The following is a 25,164-nucleotide window of genomic DNA, read 5'->3' on the forward strand; positions in this document are numbered from 1 at the left end:
TTAACCATTTTTGTGTGTGAGTTTTTTTTATAACTATTTCATATTAGTGATGGGGATTTGATTCATCTCAGTTACATCTTTTAAGTCCATTCAACAATAACAAAAATTGCTCTGATTCATTCTGCTATTCATTTTTTTTTTTTTTTTTTTTTTTTTTTGAGGGTTACATCAATACGCCAGTAGGCTACAGCCAATGAGTGTTTTAAAATGAGTATGAGTAAATCCCTGAGTCATTCACTTGAGATTCACTCAAAATCAAGTTGTTTGTGACCAATCTCATTATTCTTCATTCTAAGTTGCATGTCTACGTGATCTATTAAGGGACACGTGTGTTTTCAAAGCAAATTGTTTTTTTCTCCATTTTGCCAGCTTCCTGGCATCTACAGTAGATGTTTTATCAAGCACAAGAGAAATTACAGCAATATCCTAAAATTTATTTATGAGTTTCAGTAATTTACTTTAAGCGTTTAAAGAGAGCTATTAAGATATTGTATCACATTAAGCGCCATAGCAATGCATTTCCAGTAGGCTCCTTGCAAGGAAAATTATGTATAGCCATCAGTCATTTTTACACATTCATAAATTGGGAATTATGCTGTGTGTAAACCTATAAAACTTCTTGTAGTGCTACACTCTTTTCATCAGCCGAACTGAATGAACAGCATCCCCCATCCTATTGGTTTATCGTCGGGATGTTTGATTCATCTTGGTTCACTGAAGCAGCATATTTGTTCAGTGACTTTGACCAATCAATTAAAAGCTTGCCTATTTGCTTTATCTGATCTGATGCATTTGTAATAGTCAGACTTTGAAGGCAGGAACACACATATGAATCAGTGGATGACTGTTAACCGTTTGTTCACTTAAAATTTTTGATCAAAACCAATTGTTCAAGGCATATATTATATTATCACAGCCACATACTGAACTGTAAAGCTCTGTCAGTGGACAGTCCCTGAAGAACAACTTGGAGTCAAGTGTTTTGCTCAAGGGCACGACGATTCAGAATCTCTGAAAATCTCTGATCCACCGGCCTGAAATATGCTGCCTCACTTTGATGTCAGACACATACTGTATACGTAGGTTTATTTTCAACATGATAGATTTGCTCAAGATTCCTCAGGATCTATAGGTATTTTTCTTCTTGCTTGTTTCTTTTTCCTCTGTTTCTTCATTGTTGTAACTCTCCCTCCCTCTGCTCCATATTTCTGCCCAAGCATGACTTCATTATATGGAGATTTTAATTACCTTGTTGCAGGTTATTTGCATATACAGTGGGGTGATGAGTACGCTCTCCCTCTGCGGCTCTCACTGTGTGACCTTTGACATCAGTCAGGCTGAAAACCCATGAGAGGAGAGGTGTTCTAAGAGGTTTGTTGATCTCAGCTCTCCTATATTCCAGTTAGAAGCAAGGAGAACAGTCATTTCCAAACAAAAAACACAAAAAAGTCTTTATCTGCATTTTCTTAAATAAAATAATTAATATTGGAAAAATTTGATTTTATATTTAGTTTATATATATATACATGTATATACAAATCATATCCCTCTGGGTATAGGTACTCAACAGAGTGCATTACAGTTTAAAAGCCAGATATATTATTCAGAAAAATTAATAAATAAATACCTTTTTATAATCTTAATAATTATACATAAAAATATATTAAAACATATTTTAAAATGCAAAATATAAATATATATATATATATATATATATATATATATATATATATATATATATATATATATATATATATATATATATATATATTTTATATATTTAAAAAGATTGTATAACATATTTTAAAATGCAATTTGTCAGTTTCTCTCTTAACCAATGGCACATAACATATTTTAAAATGCAATTTGTCAGTTTCTCTCTTAACCAATGGCACGGGTTTGAGGCAGGACTATAGAACTGACAGATGGAAAGTGTGATTGGACCGTTTTGTAGAAACCTGTTTATTCTAGTAGACTCAATTCCTTTCTCAATTGCATTATTGGCTCTATCAGTAGAACGGTGCGAATGGCCTCAGGGTCTCCAGGCCTGTCAGTCTGTTCCTGTTTGTCATTATTATCACACTAATGAGTAGAATTTTCTCTTAAGCAGTTGTGCTTGCCTTGCACCCGAATCAGTTCATTTATCTTTCCTCCACTTCACACAGTCATTACTTCCTGTGGCAGAGGTGTTACAGCCACATTTGTCTGATGTTGACATGACTTGAGGTGAGCATGAGGATCATCTAAACAAGCTGCTGGGTATCTTTGGTGCTAACAGGAGCAGCAGGGTGGAACGGGGCCTCTGTGACTCGTCGCAGTCGTCTGACGGGCTGCGGGCCGGAGCTGATGGGCCTCATCTGCTCTCGATCCTTGCTGAATTGTTTGGAAATTAGGTGGATAATGATCTGGTGGGATGGGACTCTGATTTGTGTCTTGTCAGTTTGTCTTGAACTCAGCCTCTCTGGTTAGCCAAGTCTCTGCTGAATGTCCAGTAGCTGCCGGGGTCTCGGTTAAGAGTGTGAGTGTGTGTGTGTGTGTGTGTGTGTGTGTGTGTGTGTGTGTGTGTGTGTGTGTGTGTGTGTGTGTGTGAGTGTGTGTGTGTGTGTGTGACAATTGTGTGGAATATGCAGCTCTGTAGCATACTGTAATCCGAGGAAAAGTGGATATCGCTGCTCTTCCCAGAAAAGAAATCCAGAGTGAGTGCTGGAACGAGAGAAAGAGAGACACGAGAGCGAGAGAGAGAGAGAGAGAGAGATTGCTGTTATTTGACCTCTAGTAAATATATGATGACTTTTTTTGCTAGGATGTAGGAGTATGAGTGTGTGCAATAGAGCAGCAAAACAGAATTGGAAACCTCTGCAAATCCTTCAACAAACTGATCTAGAGACACTTGATAAGGAGGATCAAAAACACACACAGACACTCACACATATCAAGCATCTCCATATGTATGTAGAGCAGCTACTGGAGTCAGTTCTTAAGCTGTTATTCTGGGTGGTACACACTGTTGCTACAGTGGCAGTAGTGCTGATGTATGTGGGATCTTTAGAGGAGGAGAGGTCAAGAGGTCAGAGCTGAGAAATGCGTCCTTATATGGGCATCCAGAGAATCCAGCAGAGAAAAAGACTACAGCACTATGAGTGTGTGAAATGAATATCTATGCATCTGTCCGTCTGTCTGTCTGTACTGTATATTGGACATTTTGTAAGTCATTTTAATTTATATTTCTGTGGCATCTTGCTGAATAGCCCATCCATTGTGAAATTTCATTGGTCCAAAATCCCACTACTCATAATTCTAACATTTTGCTTGTTTCTTGACTTGAAGTATGCTCTGACTCTGATCATGTCATGTTGCACAAAGTTGACTTAAAACTTCATAAAATTGTTAAATGGGAAACACTTAGCAACCACCTAGCAACACCCTAATAACTACCCAACACACTAGCAGTTGCCCTTAAAGGGATAAGTCTGTCATTACCCTCATGCTGCTCTAAACCCGTAAGACCTTCATTCATCTTCAGAACACAAATTAAGATATTTTTGATGAAATCCGAGAGCTTTCTGACCCTGCATAGACAGCAACGCAAATACCACATTCAAGGCCCAGAAAGGTAGCAAGGACACCATTAAAATAGTCCATGTGGTACAACCTTAATGTTATGAAGCTACGAGATTACTTTTTGTGTGCAAAGAAAATGAAAATAATGACTTTAACGATTTCTTCTCTTCTGTGTCAGTCTTCGACACGCATTCATTGTGAATGCGTGTCAAAGACTGACAAAGTTGCTAATTTTGTTTTCTTTATGCAACAAAAAGTATTCTTCTAACTTTATAAACATGAGGGAGAGTAATTAATGTCAGAATTTTCATTTTTGGGTGAACTATCCATTTAATAGAAAATTAAAAACTTTTCTTTCTTTGTTTCTTTATTTTTTGTCTGTTGTTTCTGGACAGGTCTGAATGTCTTGCTGTGTTTCTTGACAGGTGAACTAGATTGAAGGCCACTGAAGCTCAGACACACACAGAGACACATAGCTTTTGTTCATTACAGAGAAAAGGTAGACAGGGCCGTTGCATTTCCAGCAGCCCTTGATTTAAGCTCTTCTGTTAGAGAAAAGTGCACAGAGAGATGGAGAGACGCAGGGCTGTAAATGAACAGAGAGAAGACCAGAGATGCTATGAAGGTCATGAAGGCAAATATTGTATTGCAGCTTTTTGTTCCACTCTCTTATGTTCCCCCCGTGTGTGTGTGTGTGTGTGTGTGTCTGACATGTACTGTACAGGCTTGAAGGCATGGATGTGTGTTTTGCTGCCTGCTGTAAGGACTATCACACTGCCATGTTGAACTGTGTCTACACACCCTCCCGTCTGAAAATACTGCAGCTCTTTCAATTAATACATTATTGATGATCAGCAAAACAAAGCTCATGAATATTGAAATGCTTTTATCACTAAAGAGTTTAAAAAGTTCTTTCACTTTAGCAGAACACACATACACGTACGCACACACAAGCATACATTAGTCTCCTGAGGCACATAGCCAGTTACCATTAATCTAATTAACTGTCTCACTTAAGACCTGCCCATCAAAACTCACCCAAGAGAGGACAAGAGAGGAAGACACTGAGAAGAAAGAGAGAGCAATAGAGAGAGGGGCGGGGTGAGCCAGATATCAGCAGACAGAAGCAATGGAGGTTTTGAAGTGCTATGGTTCTGAAATTGGGTCTTCTTGTCATTTCAGTCTCTTGTGACAGTTCAGACTTGAGAAATTGTGTCAAGAACAAAAATCTTTCATTCAGTTTGGATTCACCTTGACCCAGAACGGAGAACTCAGAGAGCAGAAAAAGTGAACCGAACCAAAGAAAGAAAAGATACAAGATACATTTTCCAAATTAAGGCCACAGAATGCAGGTTTCTTGGCACGTTTGCACTTCCATTAAATGATTTTAAAAAATAACCTTTTGAGCAAAAAAATTTTCATTTAAAAAAAAAATTTGAATTGTAAGTTATGACGCATTTCATTGTGTGATAATTGCAGTTTGTAAAAGGACAATGAGCAAATGCACAAAATATGTCAGAAGTGGGTGATGCTTCATTGTGCCGGCTGGCATGTTTTGTTAAATAGCTTGAAAATGTTTTAAACACTCACAAATCAGCTTGTAACATCAACAAATTCGAATCATTAAAGTACTGAAAACTACATTAAAGATGATGTTTGTGCTTCAGCGCCCTGTAATGCTCATATTGAAGGCACACACGCTTGTCTTCTCAGTTTGCCATCCATGTTTTTCCCTTCCTCTCTCTTTCCCTCTCTCTCCTTCCATTATTCACTAGCAGGTCGCTGCAGCAAGCTCTCATTTCACCCCACTACACCACAATCAATACCTGCACTGTGGGGTGTAGATAGGCTAAAGTGAGCATGCAAACAGGTCATAAGATTTTTGCATGCACACTTAAATCTAAGTACAGAATATATTAAAAGAAGAGATTGCATTTGTCTACACTAGTTTATGCATTACCTTGCACTTAGGGTCATGTTGAAAAGGGTTTCATTTGGCCTTTGAGACACACATTTGTGCACAAATACACATTCTCTGTACTCCTGTACTCTCAGTTTTAATTTTCCATAGTTTAATGGTTTTTATGTTCACTTATCAAATACAGTCTAAGGAGAAATTCATGTTATGTTTCAGCTGCATCTTAACTAAATCCAATCTAGTTTTTGTTGTTTGTTTTTATTTATGAAATAAATTAAATTAATAATACTGCTTATATTAATATTATTATATTGGTTTTATAAATGATTATTATTATTATTTGTTATGAAGTTTAACCAGAAGATACCTGCAGAGGTATAGCACTGAACCAGGCATATTTAAATTAAATTATTATCATGCCTGTTGCAGTTTGGTTAAAATGAGCAGTTTGTGTGCTTTTTTATTGATCATGGCAGCAGTAACTCATCAAATGATGGACAAAAGAGTTCTATATCCATTTTTAAGGAGCCAGTTCAGGTGTCTATCGCTGTAGTGATGCTATACAGTCTGTGATTTGCACTGTTACCTGATTTGCATAATTCCTGCAGTGAGTCGGCGCTAAAACAATATTGTTTATTTGCACAGCGGGCGCAAATCGTTCTTAGTGAATCTCCACCCTCTTGTCTCACCATGGCACAAGTAAAAGACTAAATACGCATATATTTATTCTATATTCTTTCTAAACATGCTCCCACCCATATCCACTCACACACATACAAAAGTCAGCTCGTATTGATTTGGTGTGGCTCCTCCTTGTGTTAAGGAGCAGACACGATTTGAATTTTAAAGAGGTTACATTACTTTATTCCCTCTCTCTCTTGCTCTCTGTCTCTCTTACATGCAGTGTAATGTGGCCTTTAGTAAATCACACTTGAAAAGTGGTTCTATTTTGGCTCTTTCCCGGTTGCTAAGCACAGATCTAATTGCTGGCAAATGTTTCTGGACGCTGTAAGTCAAACTGTGTGTGTATGTGTGGTTTTGGCATATAAATTAAGCTAGTAGGTCTGGATCTCATTCCAGTCCAGCTACACTGACCTAACCCTGGTAAACCTGAACATGGAGCTGATGATGGATTAGACCCAAAGGTGTGTTCACATCACTGCAGTCGCTAACTCACTGTAATGCAGCAGCGACGGGCGATCAGCAGCAAGCATTGCAGCAAGAGTGTTTGAGTCCAAGCTTCCTGACTGTCCCACAGCTGGTCTATAAAACGTGTCTGCACATCCTCTAGAAGCATCGATCCGAAGATAATTTCAAACAGGAAGCGGTTGATGAACAGTATAAGCTATATATGAATTTTAAAGAGCAGTTTGAAAGTGAATTTAAATTATGTGTGTGTGTCAGGAGCTCTTCCGATCAAGGCTACTGCAATGCAGATATGCTAATGAACAGATAATGTCGTATCATTTGTGTGTGTCTGCTTTGTTCCTTTCTGTTTCTTTCATAAGCGTGAGCATGTGTGTGATCTCATGTCGCAGTGCTTGGTTTCTGGTCAGGCATGAATTGGAGCAGCTTTATGCAACACCCTGATCAGAGATTCAAGACCCCTAGCATATCCCACAAACCCCTGCCCGTTTGGCTTAATCTAAAGCATGCTTTGATTTCCTGCAGGCTCAAATTTGAGCTGCTAAAGAGAGATGGGCACACTTGGAGGGGAACGTGGTGCACACACATAAAGCCGCTGTCATCTACTGTAATCGAAAATAAGGAGAGAAATGCTGAATTCAAGAGGCTTCAAGGTGTGTGTGTTCACGTCAATCCTGTCAAGTGTACTGGTGTGTGTGTGTGTCAGGTCACCAAATGTGCCCACATGAATAGTAAGAGATTAGATTGCCCTCATTGTGTGGACAAGTCAATGGTTTGCATAAGGCTTGATGTACAGTACATGCTAAATCATATCTTAACATATTTTGATTGGAGAGTTAGGTTTAATGACAAAATAAACAAATATATAAATAAGTTCAGAATTAAGGAGGTCCACCATGATATAACTTTTTAAAATTACATTTATTAATTTATTTGCCAAAAAAAAAAAAAACACTACCTAGGCTACTTGAACAACCTGTCAGTAAAGAAAACCGTTTTTTTTTTTTATTACAGTTATCGAACCATTTATCGCCAACCAAAAAAAACCTGCACATTAACTGAACAATCTGTCAGTAAATATACTAAACAAAACAAAATTTGCTTAATTTTAGTCTTTACTGCAATTAATCACATCAAATTTTAACAGTGGGTCAGTGAGTTCATGCAGCAAATATTTTGTCATACTGAGAGTCATTTACTTGTGAATCAGACTACCCATCTCATGCTGTTGTGTTTGCATGCAGCTTGATAAATGTGCTTTGTCATCAGTATTTCATGATAAACGCATCTTTTTTATCTCACTGCATAATTTTTAAACTTTGATATTCTCAACTTAGGTAAATATGATTTATTTTGCTGTCACACTGGAGATTCACACTGGTTAAATTGTTCCGCCGCTAAAAAGTTGTGAAACCAACACTGGTTGTGAAAGGTGTGAAAGGATGATCTGACAGTGTGTTTAGCAGGTGAGTGTGTTACATGGTCACACTTTTTCTCATCCAGAGCACAAACTGCTAACATTTTTTAACTGGGGTTTAAGTTGACTGCTTGTGAAACATCCGCTATTATGTGTTCATTCTTTTGAATGATAAAACAGAGCTCGAGAACACTTCTAATTAACGTCTCGTCTACAACACACACACTTACAAAATCACTTTGTTTTCTGTCAAATTCAATAGACATTGTCTTATACAATTATAAATGTGATACATCATTTGAAATGAGAGAGGGAGATATTAGAGGAGTAAAGCAATAAAGCAAGTGTCCAGTAACTACAGATGTAATGACAGATGTCAGAGACACTTGACAAGAACAAAAGGTACAAAGAATAAATAGAAAAACAACCCACGCACACACACATTCTAAAATGGCATGGGCTGTCATTTTAAAACCTTTGTATGCGTGTAAAAGCAGTTCTATGATTTATTGATGTCGCATTAAAGCGCTTCCTTGACCTCAGCTGAACCTAACCCACATTCAGATGAGAAGTGAAGAGGATCATTCCCACACACACACACACACACACACACACAGCTTCCTGCACCTGACAGTGTGGATCTGGAAATAATCTAACACTGTGTTTCTGACAACCAATAGGATGGAAGGAATATGAAATTGTCTTTGAGAAAGATAAAGAGAGACAAAGATAGAGGGTGTTTGTGTTTATTAGTCTTCCCTGAAGCATATGCCAGCATTTGATAACTCTTCTGTCTTTCTTACCTCATTCTTCCATGCATTTTCTTCACTTTCTGTCTTTCTTGCTGTAGCACCTGTGCCTTAATTGAAGATTGATGACTGTTGGAAGTGATTGTGCGTTTCTGTAAGACTCTGTAAGTCTGGATATTGTTCAGTTGGCGCTGATGTTTTATAACAAAAACATTTTACTGAGCGAAAATGATTTTTCATAATCACCCTCCTTAAGTCGCCACAATTTTCAGAGCTTTATAGATCATTTTTCTTCCAAAAATGATTTCAGTTGTAAACTAAATGTGCAGCACAAACAACATTTAATGAAACATTACTACAATGTCAGCCATGTAGCCATGATACTTGATATTCAGTGAGGAAAAAAATGTAGGCCAAGAGAGTCGATTTAGATTTCCTGTTCATGACATAAGGCCAATCTGACATGGTTGGTTGTGGCTGCGGTTGCTCTTGGAGAAAGGTCATGCAGACATATAGCAGCAAGTGGTCTGAATGTGTGTATGAAGGATTTTGTTTCTAGTTCTGATGATGGTTGATTTTGTTAGCTTGGAGATGGAGGTTTGTATTCAGTGTTCCCTCTAAGCATACAGGGCTGGATGTGCAGATGAGGAAGAATTCAGGCAAAACAAAAATGTGTGAATAAGCTTGAGAGTTCTTGAGTCAGAGCTAAATGAATGGCCATTTAAACTGCAGTCCATCTGCACATCCATTGATTTTATTTAATATGCAACTATAGCTGTTATAAATCTTGTAAATATGCAGCGCTGATTAATTCACAAGATACTGACTGCATTTTAGAACAGTACAGATTTCATACAAAAGCCATGCAATATTATTTTTATTCTTATATTTACAAAATCGTGAGATTTTCTTTTTGTAAATAAGATGCTGACCTCTAGATAACTATTAGCCACATTATATACAAATATTTACTGTTTATATTATTTAACACAATATTTATTTATTTATATGTCTGTCAATTTAAATTCATTTTGTGTGATTAATTAAAAAGAATTAAGCTGTGAAAAATAAATTATTATTGGCAAACTCAATTGCAAAATGGATTATGTTGGCCAGTGATAGCTTATGTTTAATGATATGGGAATAAAACAAACAGTATATTGACTTGTAAAAGCACTTTTTGAAGTTTATTCAATTCTTTCATCTACAGTAATGTAATGTCTTTGCATTATGATTTGAATGATCAATTCATTTGGTGGGTTTCCTCAGCATATATTGATTTATGAATTTGCTTATCAAATAAATGTGCTTATCGAAAAAATAATAAGCATATCATGTAATTAGAATTTTGAATTTAATGAGTCCTATTTATTTAACAAATGTACAAATATGAAATTCTATAATTATTCAAGAAAGAATATATGTAGTAAAACAGTGAGGTTGTTTATAAATAATGATTTATATAATAAATTTGGATCTGCCCAACATAAATAGATTTTGTGGAGTGAGTAGAAAAATTAGAGTGACTGTAGATTGTATCAGTGTTTGTGAATGTGTATTTACAGTCAGACTTGTGAGGCTGCTCTCTCTCTCTTTCTGTTTCTCTTGCATCATCCTCTTATTCTGACGGTCTGCCTGTGCATGACTGCATGCTGTTTATCTTTCTTCATTTTCCCTTGGCCTGTCTTTTCCTCACTCTTTTCTTCCTCTCCCTCTTTCTCTTTCTCTCCCCCTCTCTCCAGCAAAACAGTAAAAGTCAGGATAATTGATGACGAAGAATACGAGAAGAACAAGAGCTTCTTCCTGGAGATTGGAGAACCCCATCTCGTAGAGACCAATGAGAAGAAAGGTGTGGGGCGTGGCCTGAGCCTGCAGAGGAAATCACACATACAACACACACACACACAGACACACTAAACACTACTCCACTCTGAACCTTCTCTGCTCTGGATCATCATCGGGATCAACTACAGGCCAAACTATACCATCGACAGCCCTCCGGCCAGGCCCTCGCGTGTGCTTGCTTGCTTGCTTGTGTGTGTGTATGTGTGTGTGTGTGTGTGTGTATCATGCATGCATTATTCCAACCCCCCTCCTGTTGTCTTGTTTCTGCAGGAAGACGATATCAGTCAGGGTTCTCAATCGAGAGGAATACGATAAGCAATGCAGCTTTTGCATAGAGCTACAGACCCCACTTTGGAAAAGGAGAGGATGGACAGTATACAGAGGTTTCTCTCCCTCTCACAGTGTCTCCTTTGCTTTTTACTCTTCTCTTCCTCTGGGCAGAGTCTCACCTTCTCTCTTTCTCTCCTGGTGTTGGTGTGCTGTCTTACTAATTTAATGACATTTATTTGTTTTCACTGAACACACAACTTCTAGCACATTAACACACATACCTTGCACATACAGTAGGAGCCAGATTCTACTTGTTTTAATGTTACTCAAGGATTATTGCTCCAAAACTGACATTATCACAGTTAACACAGTTTTTAAATGAACAGAGCTAAAAGCAAATATAAATGGAGGCAGTTGAAAACCTAATCTAACCTAATCTAATGCTTTTAAAAGCCTTGCCAGAATCAGAAGAACGTTTTGGTGGACCTTCTTCGTATCTTGCACTTGTCTTTAATTAGACACCATTTAAAAAGTAATAGTGTCTTCTGGTGTTTTGGAGCAATAACCTGTATCATAAAAGGCACTGTTATGTGCATATTACCAGCTTTATTTCAGTGTACACTACCAATCAAAGTTTAGGGTCAGAGTTTATATTTGTAATGTTCCTGAAAGATATATATACTCAACAAAGCTGCATTTTGTTGATCAAACATACAGCAAAAACTGTAATATTGTGAAATATTATTACAATTTAAAATAATTGTTTTCTATTTTAATTAGTGCTGTCAAATGATTAATCGTAATTAATCACATAAAAAAAAAAAAAAAAAATTGTTTACATAAAATATGTATGTGTACTGTATATATTATTTACATATAAATACACACACATGCATGTATATATTTTATAAAAAAAATTATGTTTATATATTAAATATATTTATATATAATATAAATTATATGAATATAATATAGGCATGTAAACACATGTAAATATTTTCAAAATATATACTTTATATTATGCAAACAAAAACTTTTATTTTGGATGTGATTAATCGTTTGACAGCACTAATTTTAATATATTTTACAATGTAATTTATTACTGTGATGGCAAAACTGAATTTTCAGCATCTATTACTCCAGTCTTCAGTGTCAAGTAACATTTATTCTTATTATAAATATTGAAAATATTTTTATATTTTATATCTTTAATAATTTTGTGGAAACAATGATACATTTTTATCAGAATTCTTTGATGAATAGAAAGTTCAGTAGAACAGAATTTATTCGAAACTGATTCATTATAAATGGCTTTATTGTCACTTTTAATGCATCCTTATGGAATAAATGTATTAAAGGATTAGTTCACATCCAGAATTAAAATTTCCTGATAATTTACTCACCCCTATGTCATCCGAGATGTTCATGTCTTTCTTTCTTTAGTCGCAATTAAGGTTTTTGAGGAAAACTTTCCAGGAATTGTCTCCATGTAGTGGACTTTAACAGAGACCAGTGTGTTGAAGGTCCAAATTGCAGTTTCAGTGCAGCTTCAAAGGGTTCTACACGATCCCAGCTGAGGAATAAGGGGCTTATCTAGCTAAACGATTGGTCATTTTCTTAAAAAAAAAAAAAAAAAAAAAGTTTACTTAACATTTAAATGTTTACATACTTTTTTACCAAAAATGCTCTTCTTGCTCTAGCTCTAAGATGCGCGTCCACAACTTCACACATTATGTAGACACATTGGAAAGGTTGCGCATGACGTAGGCAGAAGGAGGACCGAACTCCATCTGTTTTTCTCCTCCAACTTCAAAATCATCCAACATCATTATTTTACCTTTTTTGAAAAGGCCATTTGATTTAGTCTTGGCACGTTCACTTTGTTTGTGCCTGTCCAACGTGATTACATAATGCGTCAAGTTGTGGACACGCATTACAGAGCTAGATGAGCATTTGTGGTTAGAGATTATACTTTTTTTTTTTTTTTTTTTTTAGAAAATGACCAATCGTTTTGCTAGATAAGTCCCTTATTTCTCGGCTGGGATCATCTAGAGCCCTTTGAAGCTGCATTGAAACTGCAGTTTGGACCTTCAACCCGTTGGTCACTTTTGAAGTCCACTATATGGAGAAAAACCCTGGAATTTTTTCGACTGAAGAAGGAAAGACATGAACATCTTCAATGACATGGGGTTGAGAAGATTATCAGAAAATTTTCATTTTGGAAGTGAACTAATCCTTTAATTTCTTTCCCAAACAAACAAACCCCAACCCGCAATGTTTACAGACCCCAAACTTTTGAATGGTCTGTTGTTTGAGAGTTTTGAGCTCTGATGCTTGTACGCATTGTACACAAAAACTTTTTTCAAAAGAATGATATGACCCTTTCATTTATTGTCATAATCGTCTCTTACACAATCTTTTTGTAGTTTACCATATAGGGTGTGCTCAGGATACTTGCAGGTTGAGAAAGAAAGCTTCAAAGTGAACTGTTTAATTTCGTTTCTTCGCAATAATCTCATAACTAGACACAAAGGAAACGTCAAGACACGCCAGCAGATGAGTTCAGATGCTGGGCTGTAAATCATGAGGAGAGATTAGGGGAGCTAAAAAGACTCGGAGCTCAAGATTGTGTGCTGTCTTCAAAGCCAAGGCTGTTCGAGTGTGTTTCATCTCACATTTAGATAAACATTTATTTTCCAGGAAACAAAAGCATCTCTTTTTTCCAGCACCTAAATGTTTTTATGTGTATCAAATGTTTTTTATCACATTTAGATTTACTTCTTGATATTCGGTTGTTTTGATTAATGCTGTGTTTTAGCATGATTAATATAAAATTCAATAAAAAGAGATCCAGTGGTTAAAACATGGAATAAAAAAGAGAGAGGAGCATCAGGTAGAGTTCAAATCAGATGCAGCTGGATTTGATTATAAATTTTTTGTTATAATTCATCACCCACAAACAAAAAAACTCATCAATAATCAACAAAAAAACTGATTAAGACACTCAGATGAGTGGCGAATCCTCTTCAAAATAATTAATAATCAAGTCCAGTTGGCTTTGATTAACTTTGCTTGTAAGACATTTGAAAGTACCCTTGATGATTCAAAACCTTCATACTGTAGATAAGAGAAAATAGATTGTTTAGTATGAAAGAAAAAAGAAAAGAAGAGACTAGAATTATAAAGGACAGCTGAAGAGATGGTTTGATGTAAATGGAAGGAACGGATGGCTGGATGGACTGTGTTTGTGTGTGTGTGTGTGTGTGTGTGTGTGTGTGTGTGTGTGTGTGTGTGTGTGTGTGTGTGTGTGTGTGTGTGTGTGTGTGTGTGTGTGTGTGTGTGTGTGTGTGTGTGTGTGTGTGTGTGTGTGTGTGTGTGTGCTAATGCAAGATGTGTAGCACCAAGCTGTCGATAGAAAACGATAGCTCTGTTTTCAAGGACAAAACAAGGAAGAGGGAACCTTAGCCTATTAAATCAATATCAGTTTACACACGCAGACAATCTTCATGTTGTGTTTCACATCTACAGACAATAGAAAAAACATGCAGCATCTTATTTAATTACCAAAACTAATCACAGTATCAAAATGTAGCCAATTATTTTTACTTGCCCTTACTTTATTACACCGAAGATGTGCCACATTTTCTGTTGGTCTTACAATTTACTTCCTATGCATCTTTCAGCTTTTTTCTGTGGATGTATCACACTCACATCTGATGCATGCAAATCTCAGTGGTCCCAAATCCCCATTACATGTAGGAAATTAAAAACAATTCTTTTATTTTATTGGATTTAATTATTAATATTTAATAATTGTACAAACAGGTCCATTACAGTTTGTCCCATCAGTTCTTGTTTTTGATTTAGTGAGTCCTTTACGATCAGCCAAACAAGATATAACAACTTTTTAAAACGAGAGGCTGTTATACTGTACATGCTAAAACTAAACAATGCAGAGGCGAATTAGTGTATAAGAAAAAATTAAACACTGTGTTTGTGGATAAAATGCAACCAGAGGGACAGAAACAGAAGTGATGTGTGAGTATTTTGTCACCTCACAAATCAACAGGCAGAAGAGTGAGGAAAACAGGGTAATTCTTAACAAAGAGAACTTGGTCTAAGCAAAAGATGAACAGATTACCCTGGAAAAGATGATCGTAAAATAAGAAGACAGAGAGAGAGAGACTGTTTAGGCTACAGGAACGAGTTGCTCTGCCATTAATCTGACAGAGAATCTTGCACTGGAATCCTCCACTAATGCCTCAGGCTTCATTTGTGGCTTGAGATTTATTTGTTCCATTAGATATTTCATTCGTTTATGCAGCCTTTTCTGTCTATGAGGCTCATGTTTGTGTTGAGCTTGGGAATGTAGTCATCATAACATTGTTTTATGACTATTGCTGTCATTGGTGAAGCCGTTATGCCAGCTGAGCTCGTGAACTGAGAAGAAATATGAAATAAATAAGACAGAAAGAGAAAGTGATAGAGAAAATATATGTGAAAGGACTCGAAGAATTACATTTCCGCTGAAATCACCATGGTGCTGCCCAAAGGATTTTCATTTTCTCCTTTCCCAGGCCTTCCCTTTTGTCTGTCCTCATCAGTGTATGCATGTGTCTCTACTGTAACCTAATTGTTTTCCTTTCCAAACTTCATCATACCTCCGTGCCTTTAGGTCTGCATCTGCTGCTTTCCTTTGACCTTCTCATTTCATTGTGTGTGAGAATGGTGGTGATTGATTGGGCTAAACCCAGTCACATGGTCAGGGGTTGCTTATATCACACACTTACTTACCCAGAATCCCACTGGGCCCATAGAAGCTTCATAGCATGAAAGAAATGAAGGAAAAATCCTGCCCCTGACATAGTTCTCATATACAGGGTCATAGTGGTCTGTGTGTATTCTATTATGAAAGTATGTTTCATGAAATGGACCCATTTCCTAAATTATCAACGAAGACTTTCCACCACAAAGTCAAATTCTTGTGTTCACTGTAGCATTTTCATGAAATGTATTTACACATTGATCCACAAACACGCTTTAGATGATCATTTGAAATATAAGGTGGCTGGTTTGGTGAGTTTGTTTTCTACTCTCTGACTGGCGCATTTGTTTTCAGAGGAGGAGAAAGAGGCGGGGCAGGAAGAGGCGGAGCCTCTGACAGGCGAAGAGGAAGAGGAACGACGCATCGCTGATATGGGGAGGCCAATGCTAGGAGATCACCCTAAACTGGAGGTTATCATTGAGGAATCTTATGAATTCAAGGTGTGTTAATTTAGCTACACATTTCCCATTTATTCATAATCCCATTAAAGCTACTTTCACCCAAAAATGAATGTCACGTATACTAACCTCATGTTGTTCTAAACCAGTAAAACACAAAAGAAGATATTTTGAAGAATGTTATAGTGTGCATTTGTCCATACAATTAAATTCAAGAGTGTCCGATGTTGTTGTGCACCCCTCTTGGCTTTCTTTGCTTGCACAAACACAGTTCTTCCAAATATCTTTTGTGATGTTCTGCTGAAAAAAACGTTGAACAGGTTTGTAACGACATGAAGTTTGAGTGAATAATGATAAAATGTTTAATTTTGCAATGAACTATTCATTTACATGTGTATAGTATACTGGTATAAATTTAACAGTTTAGCCAATTATAATGTCAAATGGTAATTAATAGCGCCAAATAAGTTATTTACTGCAATATACTTTAAACATGTACTTTTTATTATTTATTAAGGATCATTTTTAATTACCAAAGTTGTTAATATTTGCAGTGCACAAACATGACTTGCACAAACTAACTTTTTAGGTCACATATAATTCAAAAATACCTGTTTTTCTGTGGAAAAATGTTCCTTCTTGTTGCTTATGGAAACACACAAGACACTATGGTTCTGTCAGGGAAGTTCAGAGGTCTAAACATTGGCATCTCATCGATCGCCTCCACACACTTCAGGATGATCCACATGCATCCTTTAGCCCTCACACACTCGCCGTGCTAAAACGTACACACACTCCGATCCCACACACACTTCACAGTGGGGCAGACCAGAGAGCAGTTAGAAGCACTCGATGAACTGTGGTCCACCACATCTGAAGTGTGTTTATGTTTGTTTATTCCTGTTACGTTCCACTAGAATATAATGAAATGGCCATTCATTTTCTTTGTGTGCTGTCTCTCACTTTTCTCTATAGAACACAGTTGATAAGCTGATTAAAAAGACAAACTTGGCTCTTCTGGTTGGCACCAACAGCTGGAGGGACCAGTTCATCGAGGCCATCACAGTCAGCGCCGGTGAGTGTTTCAGTTTGTGAGGAACATTGGGAGCACTGATTTAGTGATTCATTAAAAAAGAACATCTCGTTCGAGATGCTAATCACTGTTAATGTTGCCAGAAGTGCCTGCGAGACTTTTATGTTATTATTGCTGTTATAAAATACATTTTTAGTTAAATACTGTTTTTTTTGATTGGGTTATCAGGAGTGTCCAATCCTGATCCAGGGGGCCATCTTCCTGTAGATTTCAGCCTGCTCTGGACATTTCTAGTAATCCTAAAGAGCTTTATTAGCTGGTTTGAGTGTGTTTAATAAGGTTAAAGCTAAGCTCTGCTGGAAAGTGGCCCTCCAGGAGTAGGATTAGGCATCCCTGGGTTATATACATTACATCAGACGTTGTTGTTTATAGTTTCTATTTGAAATTTCAAAAGTGCCATAAAGCGCCCCCTGGTGGCTGCGGTGTTTCTCAAGAAAATCTGTTTTGCAGCTTCACCTCTCTTAGGGCTATACAAAGGAGTCTCCATTCTCTGTGCAAAGGAGAGAAAGAAAGTAGATTGAGGTGGATAAAGAGAAAAATGAGAGAGGGATTTTTTTTGGTTTGTTTTCTCTGAAGTAATTAGCACTCGCAGCACGATGTCAGAGAGACTGGTGATCATAGAGGCTGCTTCTCTAGCCGTGTGTGTCTGTGTGTGTGTGCGTGGATCAGGTGTTGGTGACTTAGTGATTCACACTTGAACACCTCTCAGTGTGCCAATTTGTGCTCTGGGGCAAAGCAAGGTTAAAAGCCTTTGTGTGTGTGTTGTGTGTGCGTGTATGTTGCTCTGTCTGCTGTAATCACCAGTACAGACCAAGTCTTTTCATAAAGTATCTACAGTGATGTTGGTTGTTTTCAAAATAGAATTTCAAAAAATTTTTTTTTGCATGTTATACATTCTTTCATGTAAGTAGATGAGTTGAAAAAGACAATTCTGTCATCATTTACTCACCCTCTTGTCATTCCAAACCCGTATTACTTATATCTGAAGTATCTGATTTAAGTGTGAATTGTCCTTGAGAGTCTTTTCCTTCAAATCTCATTCAGATTTGTTGTGTCAGGACACATTTTTTGGACTTTGGTAGCCCCTGGTCACCATTCACCGTCATTATGGAAAAAGCTGCATGTACATCCTACCTAACGTCAAACATGCATTAATCATTTCCATCATTGACAGATGACAAATGGAAAACTGGATTATTTTTTTATCTAGCACTACTGAGAACGGAACAGAAATTTCTCCATGTTTTCTATCAGGACACGCAGATACACACATGCACATATACACAAATGTACACAGATAGGGACAAAGAAGCATAAAAGGTTTGCAGCTAATGGCAGTAAATTGAAGAGTTTAAAGTTTAAAAGCTTTGCTAAATGTCAGACTCTGCAGCACAGCGAGATGATTTATATTGAAAGAAAAGGAGAGAGTAAACACAACATGAGCGCTGAGTGTGTGGGGGTTTACTTATCTATAGTTTGGACACAAAATTGTCACCAGAAGGTACATGTGACGCAGACCTCCCTTTGGAGACATTTGGGGATGTCCTTAATTGGACAAATGATTCTTGAAGCATTTTATCATAAATAATTTAGAATAAACAAAAAATTCGAAATAACCTTTGAGGGTTAAGATCAGTGTTGTAGTTAATTGAAACTTTTAAAAATGTTTTTCAGTAATTGAAATAAAGCGGAAATAAAAATGTAATATAAATTTTATATTAAAAACGGATAATAAGCAAGCTGAAGTGCTAAAATTACTAATGCTAAAACTGAAGTTAAAAATAAAGCTATTGAGCTAGAAAATTGTTTTTTTTTCTCTCTCTGTGTGTGTATACACACACACAATTCAACTAAAATTCAAATTATTAAAGTGCCCCTATTATACCATTTTTACGGTTCCTAATATTGTTGTGGGAGTCTCCTTCAATAGGATCACATGCATACAAGGTCAAAAAACGCTTTCGTTTTCTCAAAATATGCATTTAATATCACCTCGTTTTCCAGCGATTCTCAAATGATTCATTCAAAGCAGTTCAAAAATTCAGTCTCTCTTAACCCCTCCTTTCCGTGAGCCTGCTCTGCTCTGATTGGTCAGATGGCTTAATTTGATGTGATTGGTCTACCGGGTACAGCACGTGTCGGCAGCGATACGCCTATTTCAATAGTTCTGTATTTTGAACGCTCTATAGAAAATATAACATCTATTATTTATCATACTTACAGGTTGTGAGCAGCAGCTGCTTCAAATAAACAGGATACTGATCCATCTTTCAACAGCAAGCGTTTTGTAAATCCCACGTTTAGTGAACTCCCCGAGATTAGAGAAGCAGTCGTCAGTAGAATGACGTGTTTGTGGGCGGGGTCAAGTAGTTCGCAGCCAGCCAACATAGAACATAGGTGCGCATTATGCAATTGTGTTACGTCAAGGAAGTGGGATTCGAATTACTAACAACTTGTTTCAGCTGTTCACAGTCGATTCTTTATTTTGGGAGACAATGACTTTATTTACCGTGCACTTTCAGCTATACAACTTTGCAGATCAATTACATTCACATACAGCTACATTACCCCTGCATGAAAGGCAATATTGGAAATGGCATAATAGGGGCACTTTAATATATAATATAATAGTATATAAACAATAGGCCTACTTACAATAATAATTTTAAAAGTTATACATTTTACATTATAAGTCTATAGTATGTCCTCATTTATGTAATCTAAATTTGAAAAAAAAAAAAAAAAACTCTCTAAACAAATGTGGAAATCTGTAAAGGTCAGTCTGTAGAAACTATATTTAGATTTAAATAGAACAGTATGCTTATCAAGTCAACTGATCTTGTTTAAAGTTTTTAATTGCATTGTCAATTGTGTATTTATGTATGCTGACTATGGTCTGAAAGCAAACCTATGCTCTTTTATGAGGTGTTTACTCCCTTCAGACACTCTGATGGACGGCACATAAAGCATCAAGTTGACCTTCTCTGTCTCTTTAGCACAGATGTGTGCATATTTACACACGTGTTGCAGTGACAGCAAACATCATCATGACCTTCAGATACTCTTGAGCTGTGATGAAATAAACATATACACATAATAAAAAAAAAATATCCTATCTTACCTTCCTAACCTAAAATACAAAATCAAAACAAAACAATCCACTCTAAATTAAATTTTTTTGGAATTTGTTTGTTTTTGATACAGATCAGTGTGAGTGTTCTGTCTAAGCGTGTGTGTATGTTCTAGCCTAAGCATCTACTTTATCAATAATCCTTTTAATCACAGTGCGCAATCAGGTTTTTGCCCGTGAACAGAATGAATGTCTTGGCAAAACAATGACTAAATCCCCTGCCAGAGACTTCAGGTGCTGCTGTGAATAGATGAGGTTTCTGAACATCCTGTAGCATCTAATCACACTTTAAAGGAACAGCCTCACCTGTCAGAGAGCACTGTATGGGGTCTGGAAGCTGCTCTCTTTACGCTCTCAAGGAAACGCAGCACCAACAGAATATCAAACAGATTACAACCTTCCTGAGCACACACACACACACACACACGCTGTGTGCTCTACATATCGATATAGGCTGTATGTGTCTATGTGAAGGTTACAGCTATACTGCCACGACGGCTGACCTGGTGTGTGGCTTTTTGAAAGGTACAAAATATAATTTTTTTATATTTTCTGAAGAAAAGTGGGGCCTGGTCTGTGCAAATCTCTCTGCTACCGTGATGTTTTTTGTAGGCAGTTGGCAGGTCGCTGCTGCATTTTAGGTGCACTCCTATAAATTTGATAGGATGCTGATGTTCTGGGTGATTGATAGCGGGTTGCTAAGTTGTTCTGGCAAGTCATTTTGATGAGTCATGTGCCAAATTTTAGCACTTAGGGATTTATTAACCTTCTATAAAGTCATATTTAATTATTTCTCATTACTGCAGGTGAGGATGATGATGATGAAGAATGCGGAGAGGAGAAGCTCCCCTCCTGCTTCGATTATGTCATGCATTTCCTGACTGTCTTCTGGAAAGTTCTCTTTGCCTTTGTTCCGCCCACTGACTACTGGAATGGGTGGGCGTGTTTCGTGGTGTCAATCATTATGATTGGCGTTCTGACAGCTTTCATTGGAGACCTGGCATCCCACTTCGGCTGTACCATCGGACTCAAAGACTCTGTCACAGCAGTGGTGTTTGTAGCCCTGGGAACTTCAGTGCCAGGTGAGAGAGAAAAAAAAACATATGCACCTCTGATTTTTGTGTTTTAGCCACCCATGTTTGTATTTACATATAGTAATTTATCATAAAATGAGGATGTCCAAGCACTTGTGTGTGTGTGTGCATACGTGCAAGGCTATGATTATGATATATCATATAGTTATGCAGAGTAAAGCTCCTTGCTACATTGCACCTCCATGTATTACCTTCATCAGTCATGTTAACTGTTATTTAAAACAGGAGACACACACAGCTATGTTCATGTACAAAACACACAGACACACACTGGAAGAGCAGTGCATGTTCCCCATGTTTAGTATTCCAGACACACTGGACTGCTCATAGAGAAAACGCTGAGAGAGCAGGACGCAGAAGCATTCCCATCTCTCTCTCTAATGCTGTTCTCTTTACCTCACTCACCCCATTTCTTTTCTTTTCATCCTCTATTCCTCGCCCTTTTGCTCTTCTCATCTCACCGCAGACAATCATTTTCTTGCATTTGCATCTTGCTTTCCAGTAAAAGCCATCATACGTGGACAATGTCATGCACACACAAGGGCATCATTTTCTTAATTAGTATTTTCTCAAAACATCCTCAAAGGGATAGTGCACCCAGAAATGTTATTAGTGTCATTATTTACTCACCCTTGTGTCGATCCAAACCTGCATGACTTTCTTTACTCTGTGGAACACAAAAGAAGAATAATGCTTTTTTCCATACATTCAAAGTCAATGGGGTCCAAAACAACAATGGAATAAAAAGTCAAAAATATGATATGGAATAAATGGAATAAAATATGGAATAAAATATGGAATATAAAGTCATCAAAATATGGATTTTTTATTTTTAGGTGAACTATCTCTTAAACAAAAGGATACATTTTTGTTGGGCCTAAATTGTATTGCAATAGAAAAAGAAACATTAATTAAATATTGATTGAGTAGCACAGATAGTGTAAAAAACAGTTTTGAAGAACTTTAGTAAACAGGTTCCCATTTTTCACATTTATTTAAATCACTTTTAGCATTTTATAACTCTGGTTTTTGACATCAAATAGGATATACATTGTTTTTACTACACATGACTATATCAGAAAAATAACACTGCTATATTTTTAATGTATTTATTTGATTTGAAAAAGAAACATCTAAAATGAATATGATTGCTTTAAATTCAATCATAGCCAATAATGTTGGGTATTGCCATTTGATGTGCATGAGCGGAAGCTAATGAACAGCAGTTTGCTGAAGTGAGAACACTATTATAACAGAATGCCAGCAAGTTAATAACACACAAATGCATCCTGTTTGAGATTAGTCAGATATATACTATAAATATAATATTAGGACCTACATCTGCACAAAACAATGCAAATGCACAAGTGAACTTATCCGTGCTAGTTAGAATTTTTAATTCATGCTGTGAATGTGCTTTTTTTAAAATACATTCTGTTAGAATAGTGTTCTCATTATAATGTTTTGTTTGTGGCAGACTGGTACTGCACATCTTGCACTTAAATGTATTTTCATTATTAAAGTGATTCCAGGCATCACTGCATGCTTTTGACGGCAAATGTTTTTATTCATTTAATTCTTTTATTCATTGGACAAAAAGATCAAACACAAAATGTAATCATCATTATTCAAATTTTTCTAGATATAGTGATGATATCCTTGTCATGAATTCTTTTGTCCAAGATAATCATGTAGTGAAAATCTAATATCATAGAAGTACTACTACAGATGTTTAGAAAAGTGCTGTTGTGGTTTTTGTTTTAGAAGAAAATTACATACAAGTGGCTTTTATCCCAGCAGCCCTTGGAGACATTGTACCCTATCAAATAAAAATAATTTACATTGTACCCTATCAGCTAAAATTACCATTACCTGCTTACAACTGCGTGTGTGTGTGTGTGTGTGTGAGAGAGAGAGAGAGAGAGAGAGAGAGAGAGAGAGAGAGAGAGAGCGAGAGCATGTGTATGTGTGAGGAGGAACTATATAATCTATGGGAAGATGTCTTTTCCTTAGTGTTAGAGAAAAGTTTGTTCAAGGGCCTAAAGCTTAGAAAATCTTACATTTTAAGTCAAGTTTGATTAATTGTTGAAAACTATTTAAAGGAGTAGTTCACTTCCAGAATGAATATTTCCTGATAAGTTAATCACCCTCTTGTCATCCAAGATGGTCATGTCTTTCTTTCTTTGTTCGAAAAAAAAAATTGCCTCTTTGGCTAATTCTGGCACATTTACAACCATGTTTATTCACGTGTGTTGCCCCTGTAAACAAATAAACTAAACTGATAAGACATTAAGGTTTTTAAGGAAAACATTCCAGGGTTTTCCTCCATATAGTGGACTTCAATGGTGGCCAACAGGTTGAAGGTCCAAATTGCAGTTTTAATGCAGTTTCAAAGGGCTCTAGGGTCTAATCTAGCAAAATGACAGGTCATTTTCTATAAAGAATAAAAAATTATATATGTTTTAACCACAAATGCTCATCTTGCACTAGTTCGACCTCAAGCATTACGTAATCACACACATGTGATGTGGGCAGAAGTACCGACCCTGTGTTTACAAAGCAAATGTGCAAAGAAAATCAAACACCCTTTACAAAAAGAGGTAGAATTATGTTGTCTGACAATTTTGAAGTTGAAGGAGACAATGATATGGAGTTTTTTGCACCAACCCTACCTTTTTGAACCAGAGTACACAGATGAAGAACTTACTGCGCGTGACACTTCCAACATGATTACACAATGCGTGATGACACTAGTGCAAGACAAGTTAAAAAGTATATACTTTTTTATTTTTTATTTATTTTATTTTTTTAGAAAATGACCGATCATTTTGCTAGATAAGACCCTTATTCCTCAGCTGGGATCATGTAGAGCCACTGCATTGAAACTGCAATTTGTTCCTTCAACCCGCTGATCCCTGTTGTCCACTATGTAGAGAAAAATCCTTGAATGTTTTCCTCAAAAAATGTAATTTCTTTGCAACTGAAGAAAGAAAGACATGAACATCTTGGATGACTTACGGGTGAGTTAATTTTCAGGAAATTTTAATTCTGGAAGTGAACTACCTCCATAAAGCTAAATAACATCCTGAATTTGCCCTTTTATTTTTTACAGGTGAAATATGTTAAACATTTATATTAAACAAATAAAAATTAAATACATTTTTCTTGTATTATATGTCTGGTTCAGGTGCCAAAAACAATGAGGTACTTACACATTTAACTAGGAACAGGTCAAAAATCAAAGTCATCAGTAAGGTAAATGAAGCAAACTTCTAGTTAAAGGTTTACAGCCACATCCATTGATTGTTTTTCTGCTGTTTCTGCACAAATTCAAAATAACAAATGCTGCACGTTGCATACTGAACGGAGCGTTATTGAGCAGTTAGCAAATGTCTGTAGTGGGAGATGAAAGCCGTATTGAGTACTGGGAAACTTCCAATTAGCCAAGCGAGCAGCCAGAAACCAGGAGAAGGAAAATGTACAATGACTGTGATAAGACGACGTTCACCAAATGCTTTTAAACAGAACACAAAACCTTTAGATTCAGCATATAGTATCTTGAAAGAATAATTTGCTCGATTAATTTAAACTGGAAATGGGTTTGATGACTGACGTGCATCTTCTGAATGCAGTGCCACTAAAGTGTGGTAATATAAAAAGTTAATTATAATGATTAATTGTTATTTAGTCCACTTTGCATTTGCCAGCGCAGACATAC

The 25,164-nt window shown here is 36.6% G+C and overlaps 1 protein-coding gene across 5 annotated transcripts in view; it reads left to right on the forward strand.

Annotated features, from left to right (window-relative positions):
• The window catches only part of slc8a1b (solute carrier family 8 member 1b), a 123,008-nt gene that overhangs the window by 91,020 nt on the left and 6,824 nt on the right, over nt 1-25,164 (forward strand). For 4 of the 5 annotated variants that reach the window (XM_042742189.1, XM_042742188.1, XM_019120183.2 and 1 more), the window contains 4 exons: nt 10,907-11,019; nt 16,026-16,171; nt 17,105-17,204; nt 21,159-21,434. In XM_042742189.1, coding sequence (XP_042598123.1) covers nt 10,907-11,019; nt 16,026-16,171; nt 17,105-17,204; nt 21,159-21,434 — 635 coding nt within the window. Of the gene's footprint in view, nt 1-10,533; nt 10,641-10,906; nt 11,020-16,025; nt 16,172-17,104; nt 17,205-21,158; nt 21,435-25,164 lie in introns of all 5 variants that reach the window. The other variant, XM_019120185.2, reaches the window with a different exon arrangement.

The sequence above is a fragment of the Cyprinus carpio genome, chromosome B17 (genome assembly GCF_018340385.1).
Source record: "Cyprinus carpio isolate SPL01 chromosome B17, ASM1834038v1, whole genome shotgun sequence".
NCBI classification, from domain to species: domain Eukaryota; kingdom Metazoa; phylum Chordata; class Actinopteri; order Cypriniformes; family Cyprinidae; genus Cyprinus; species Cyprinus carpio.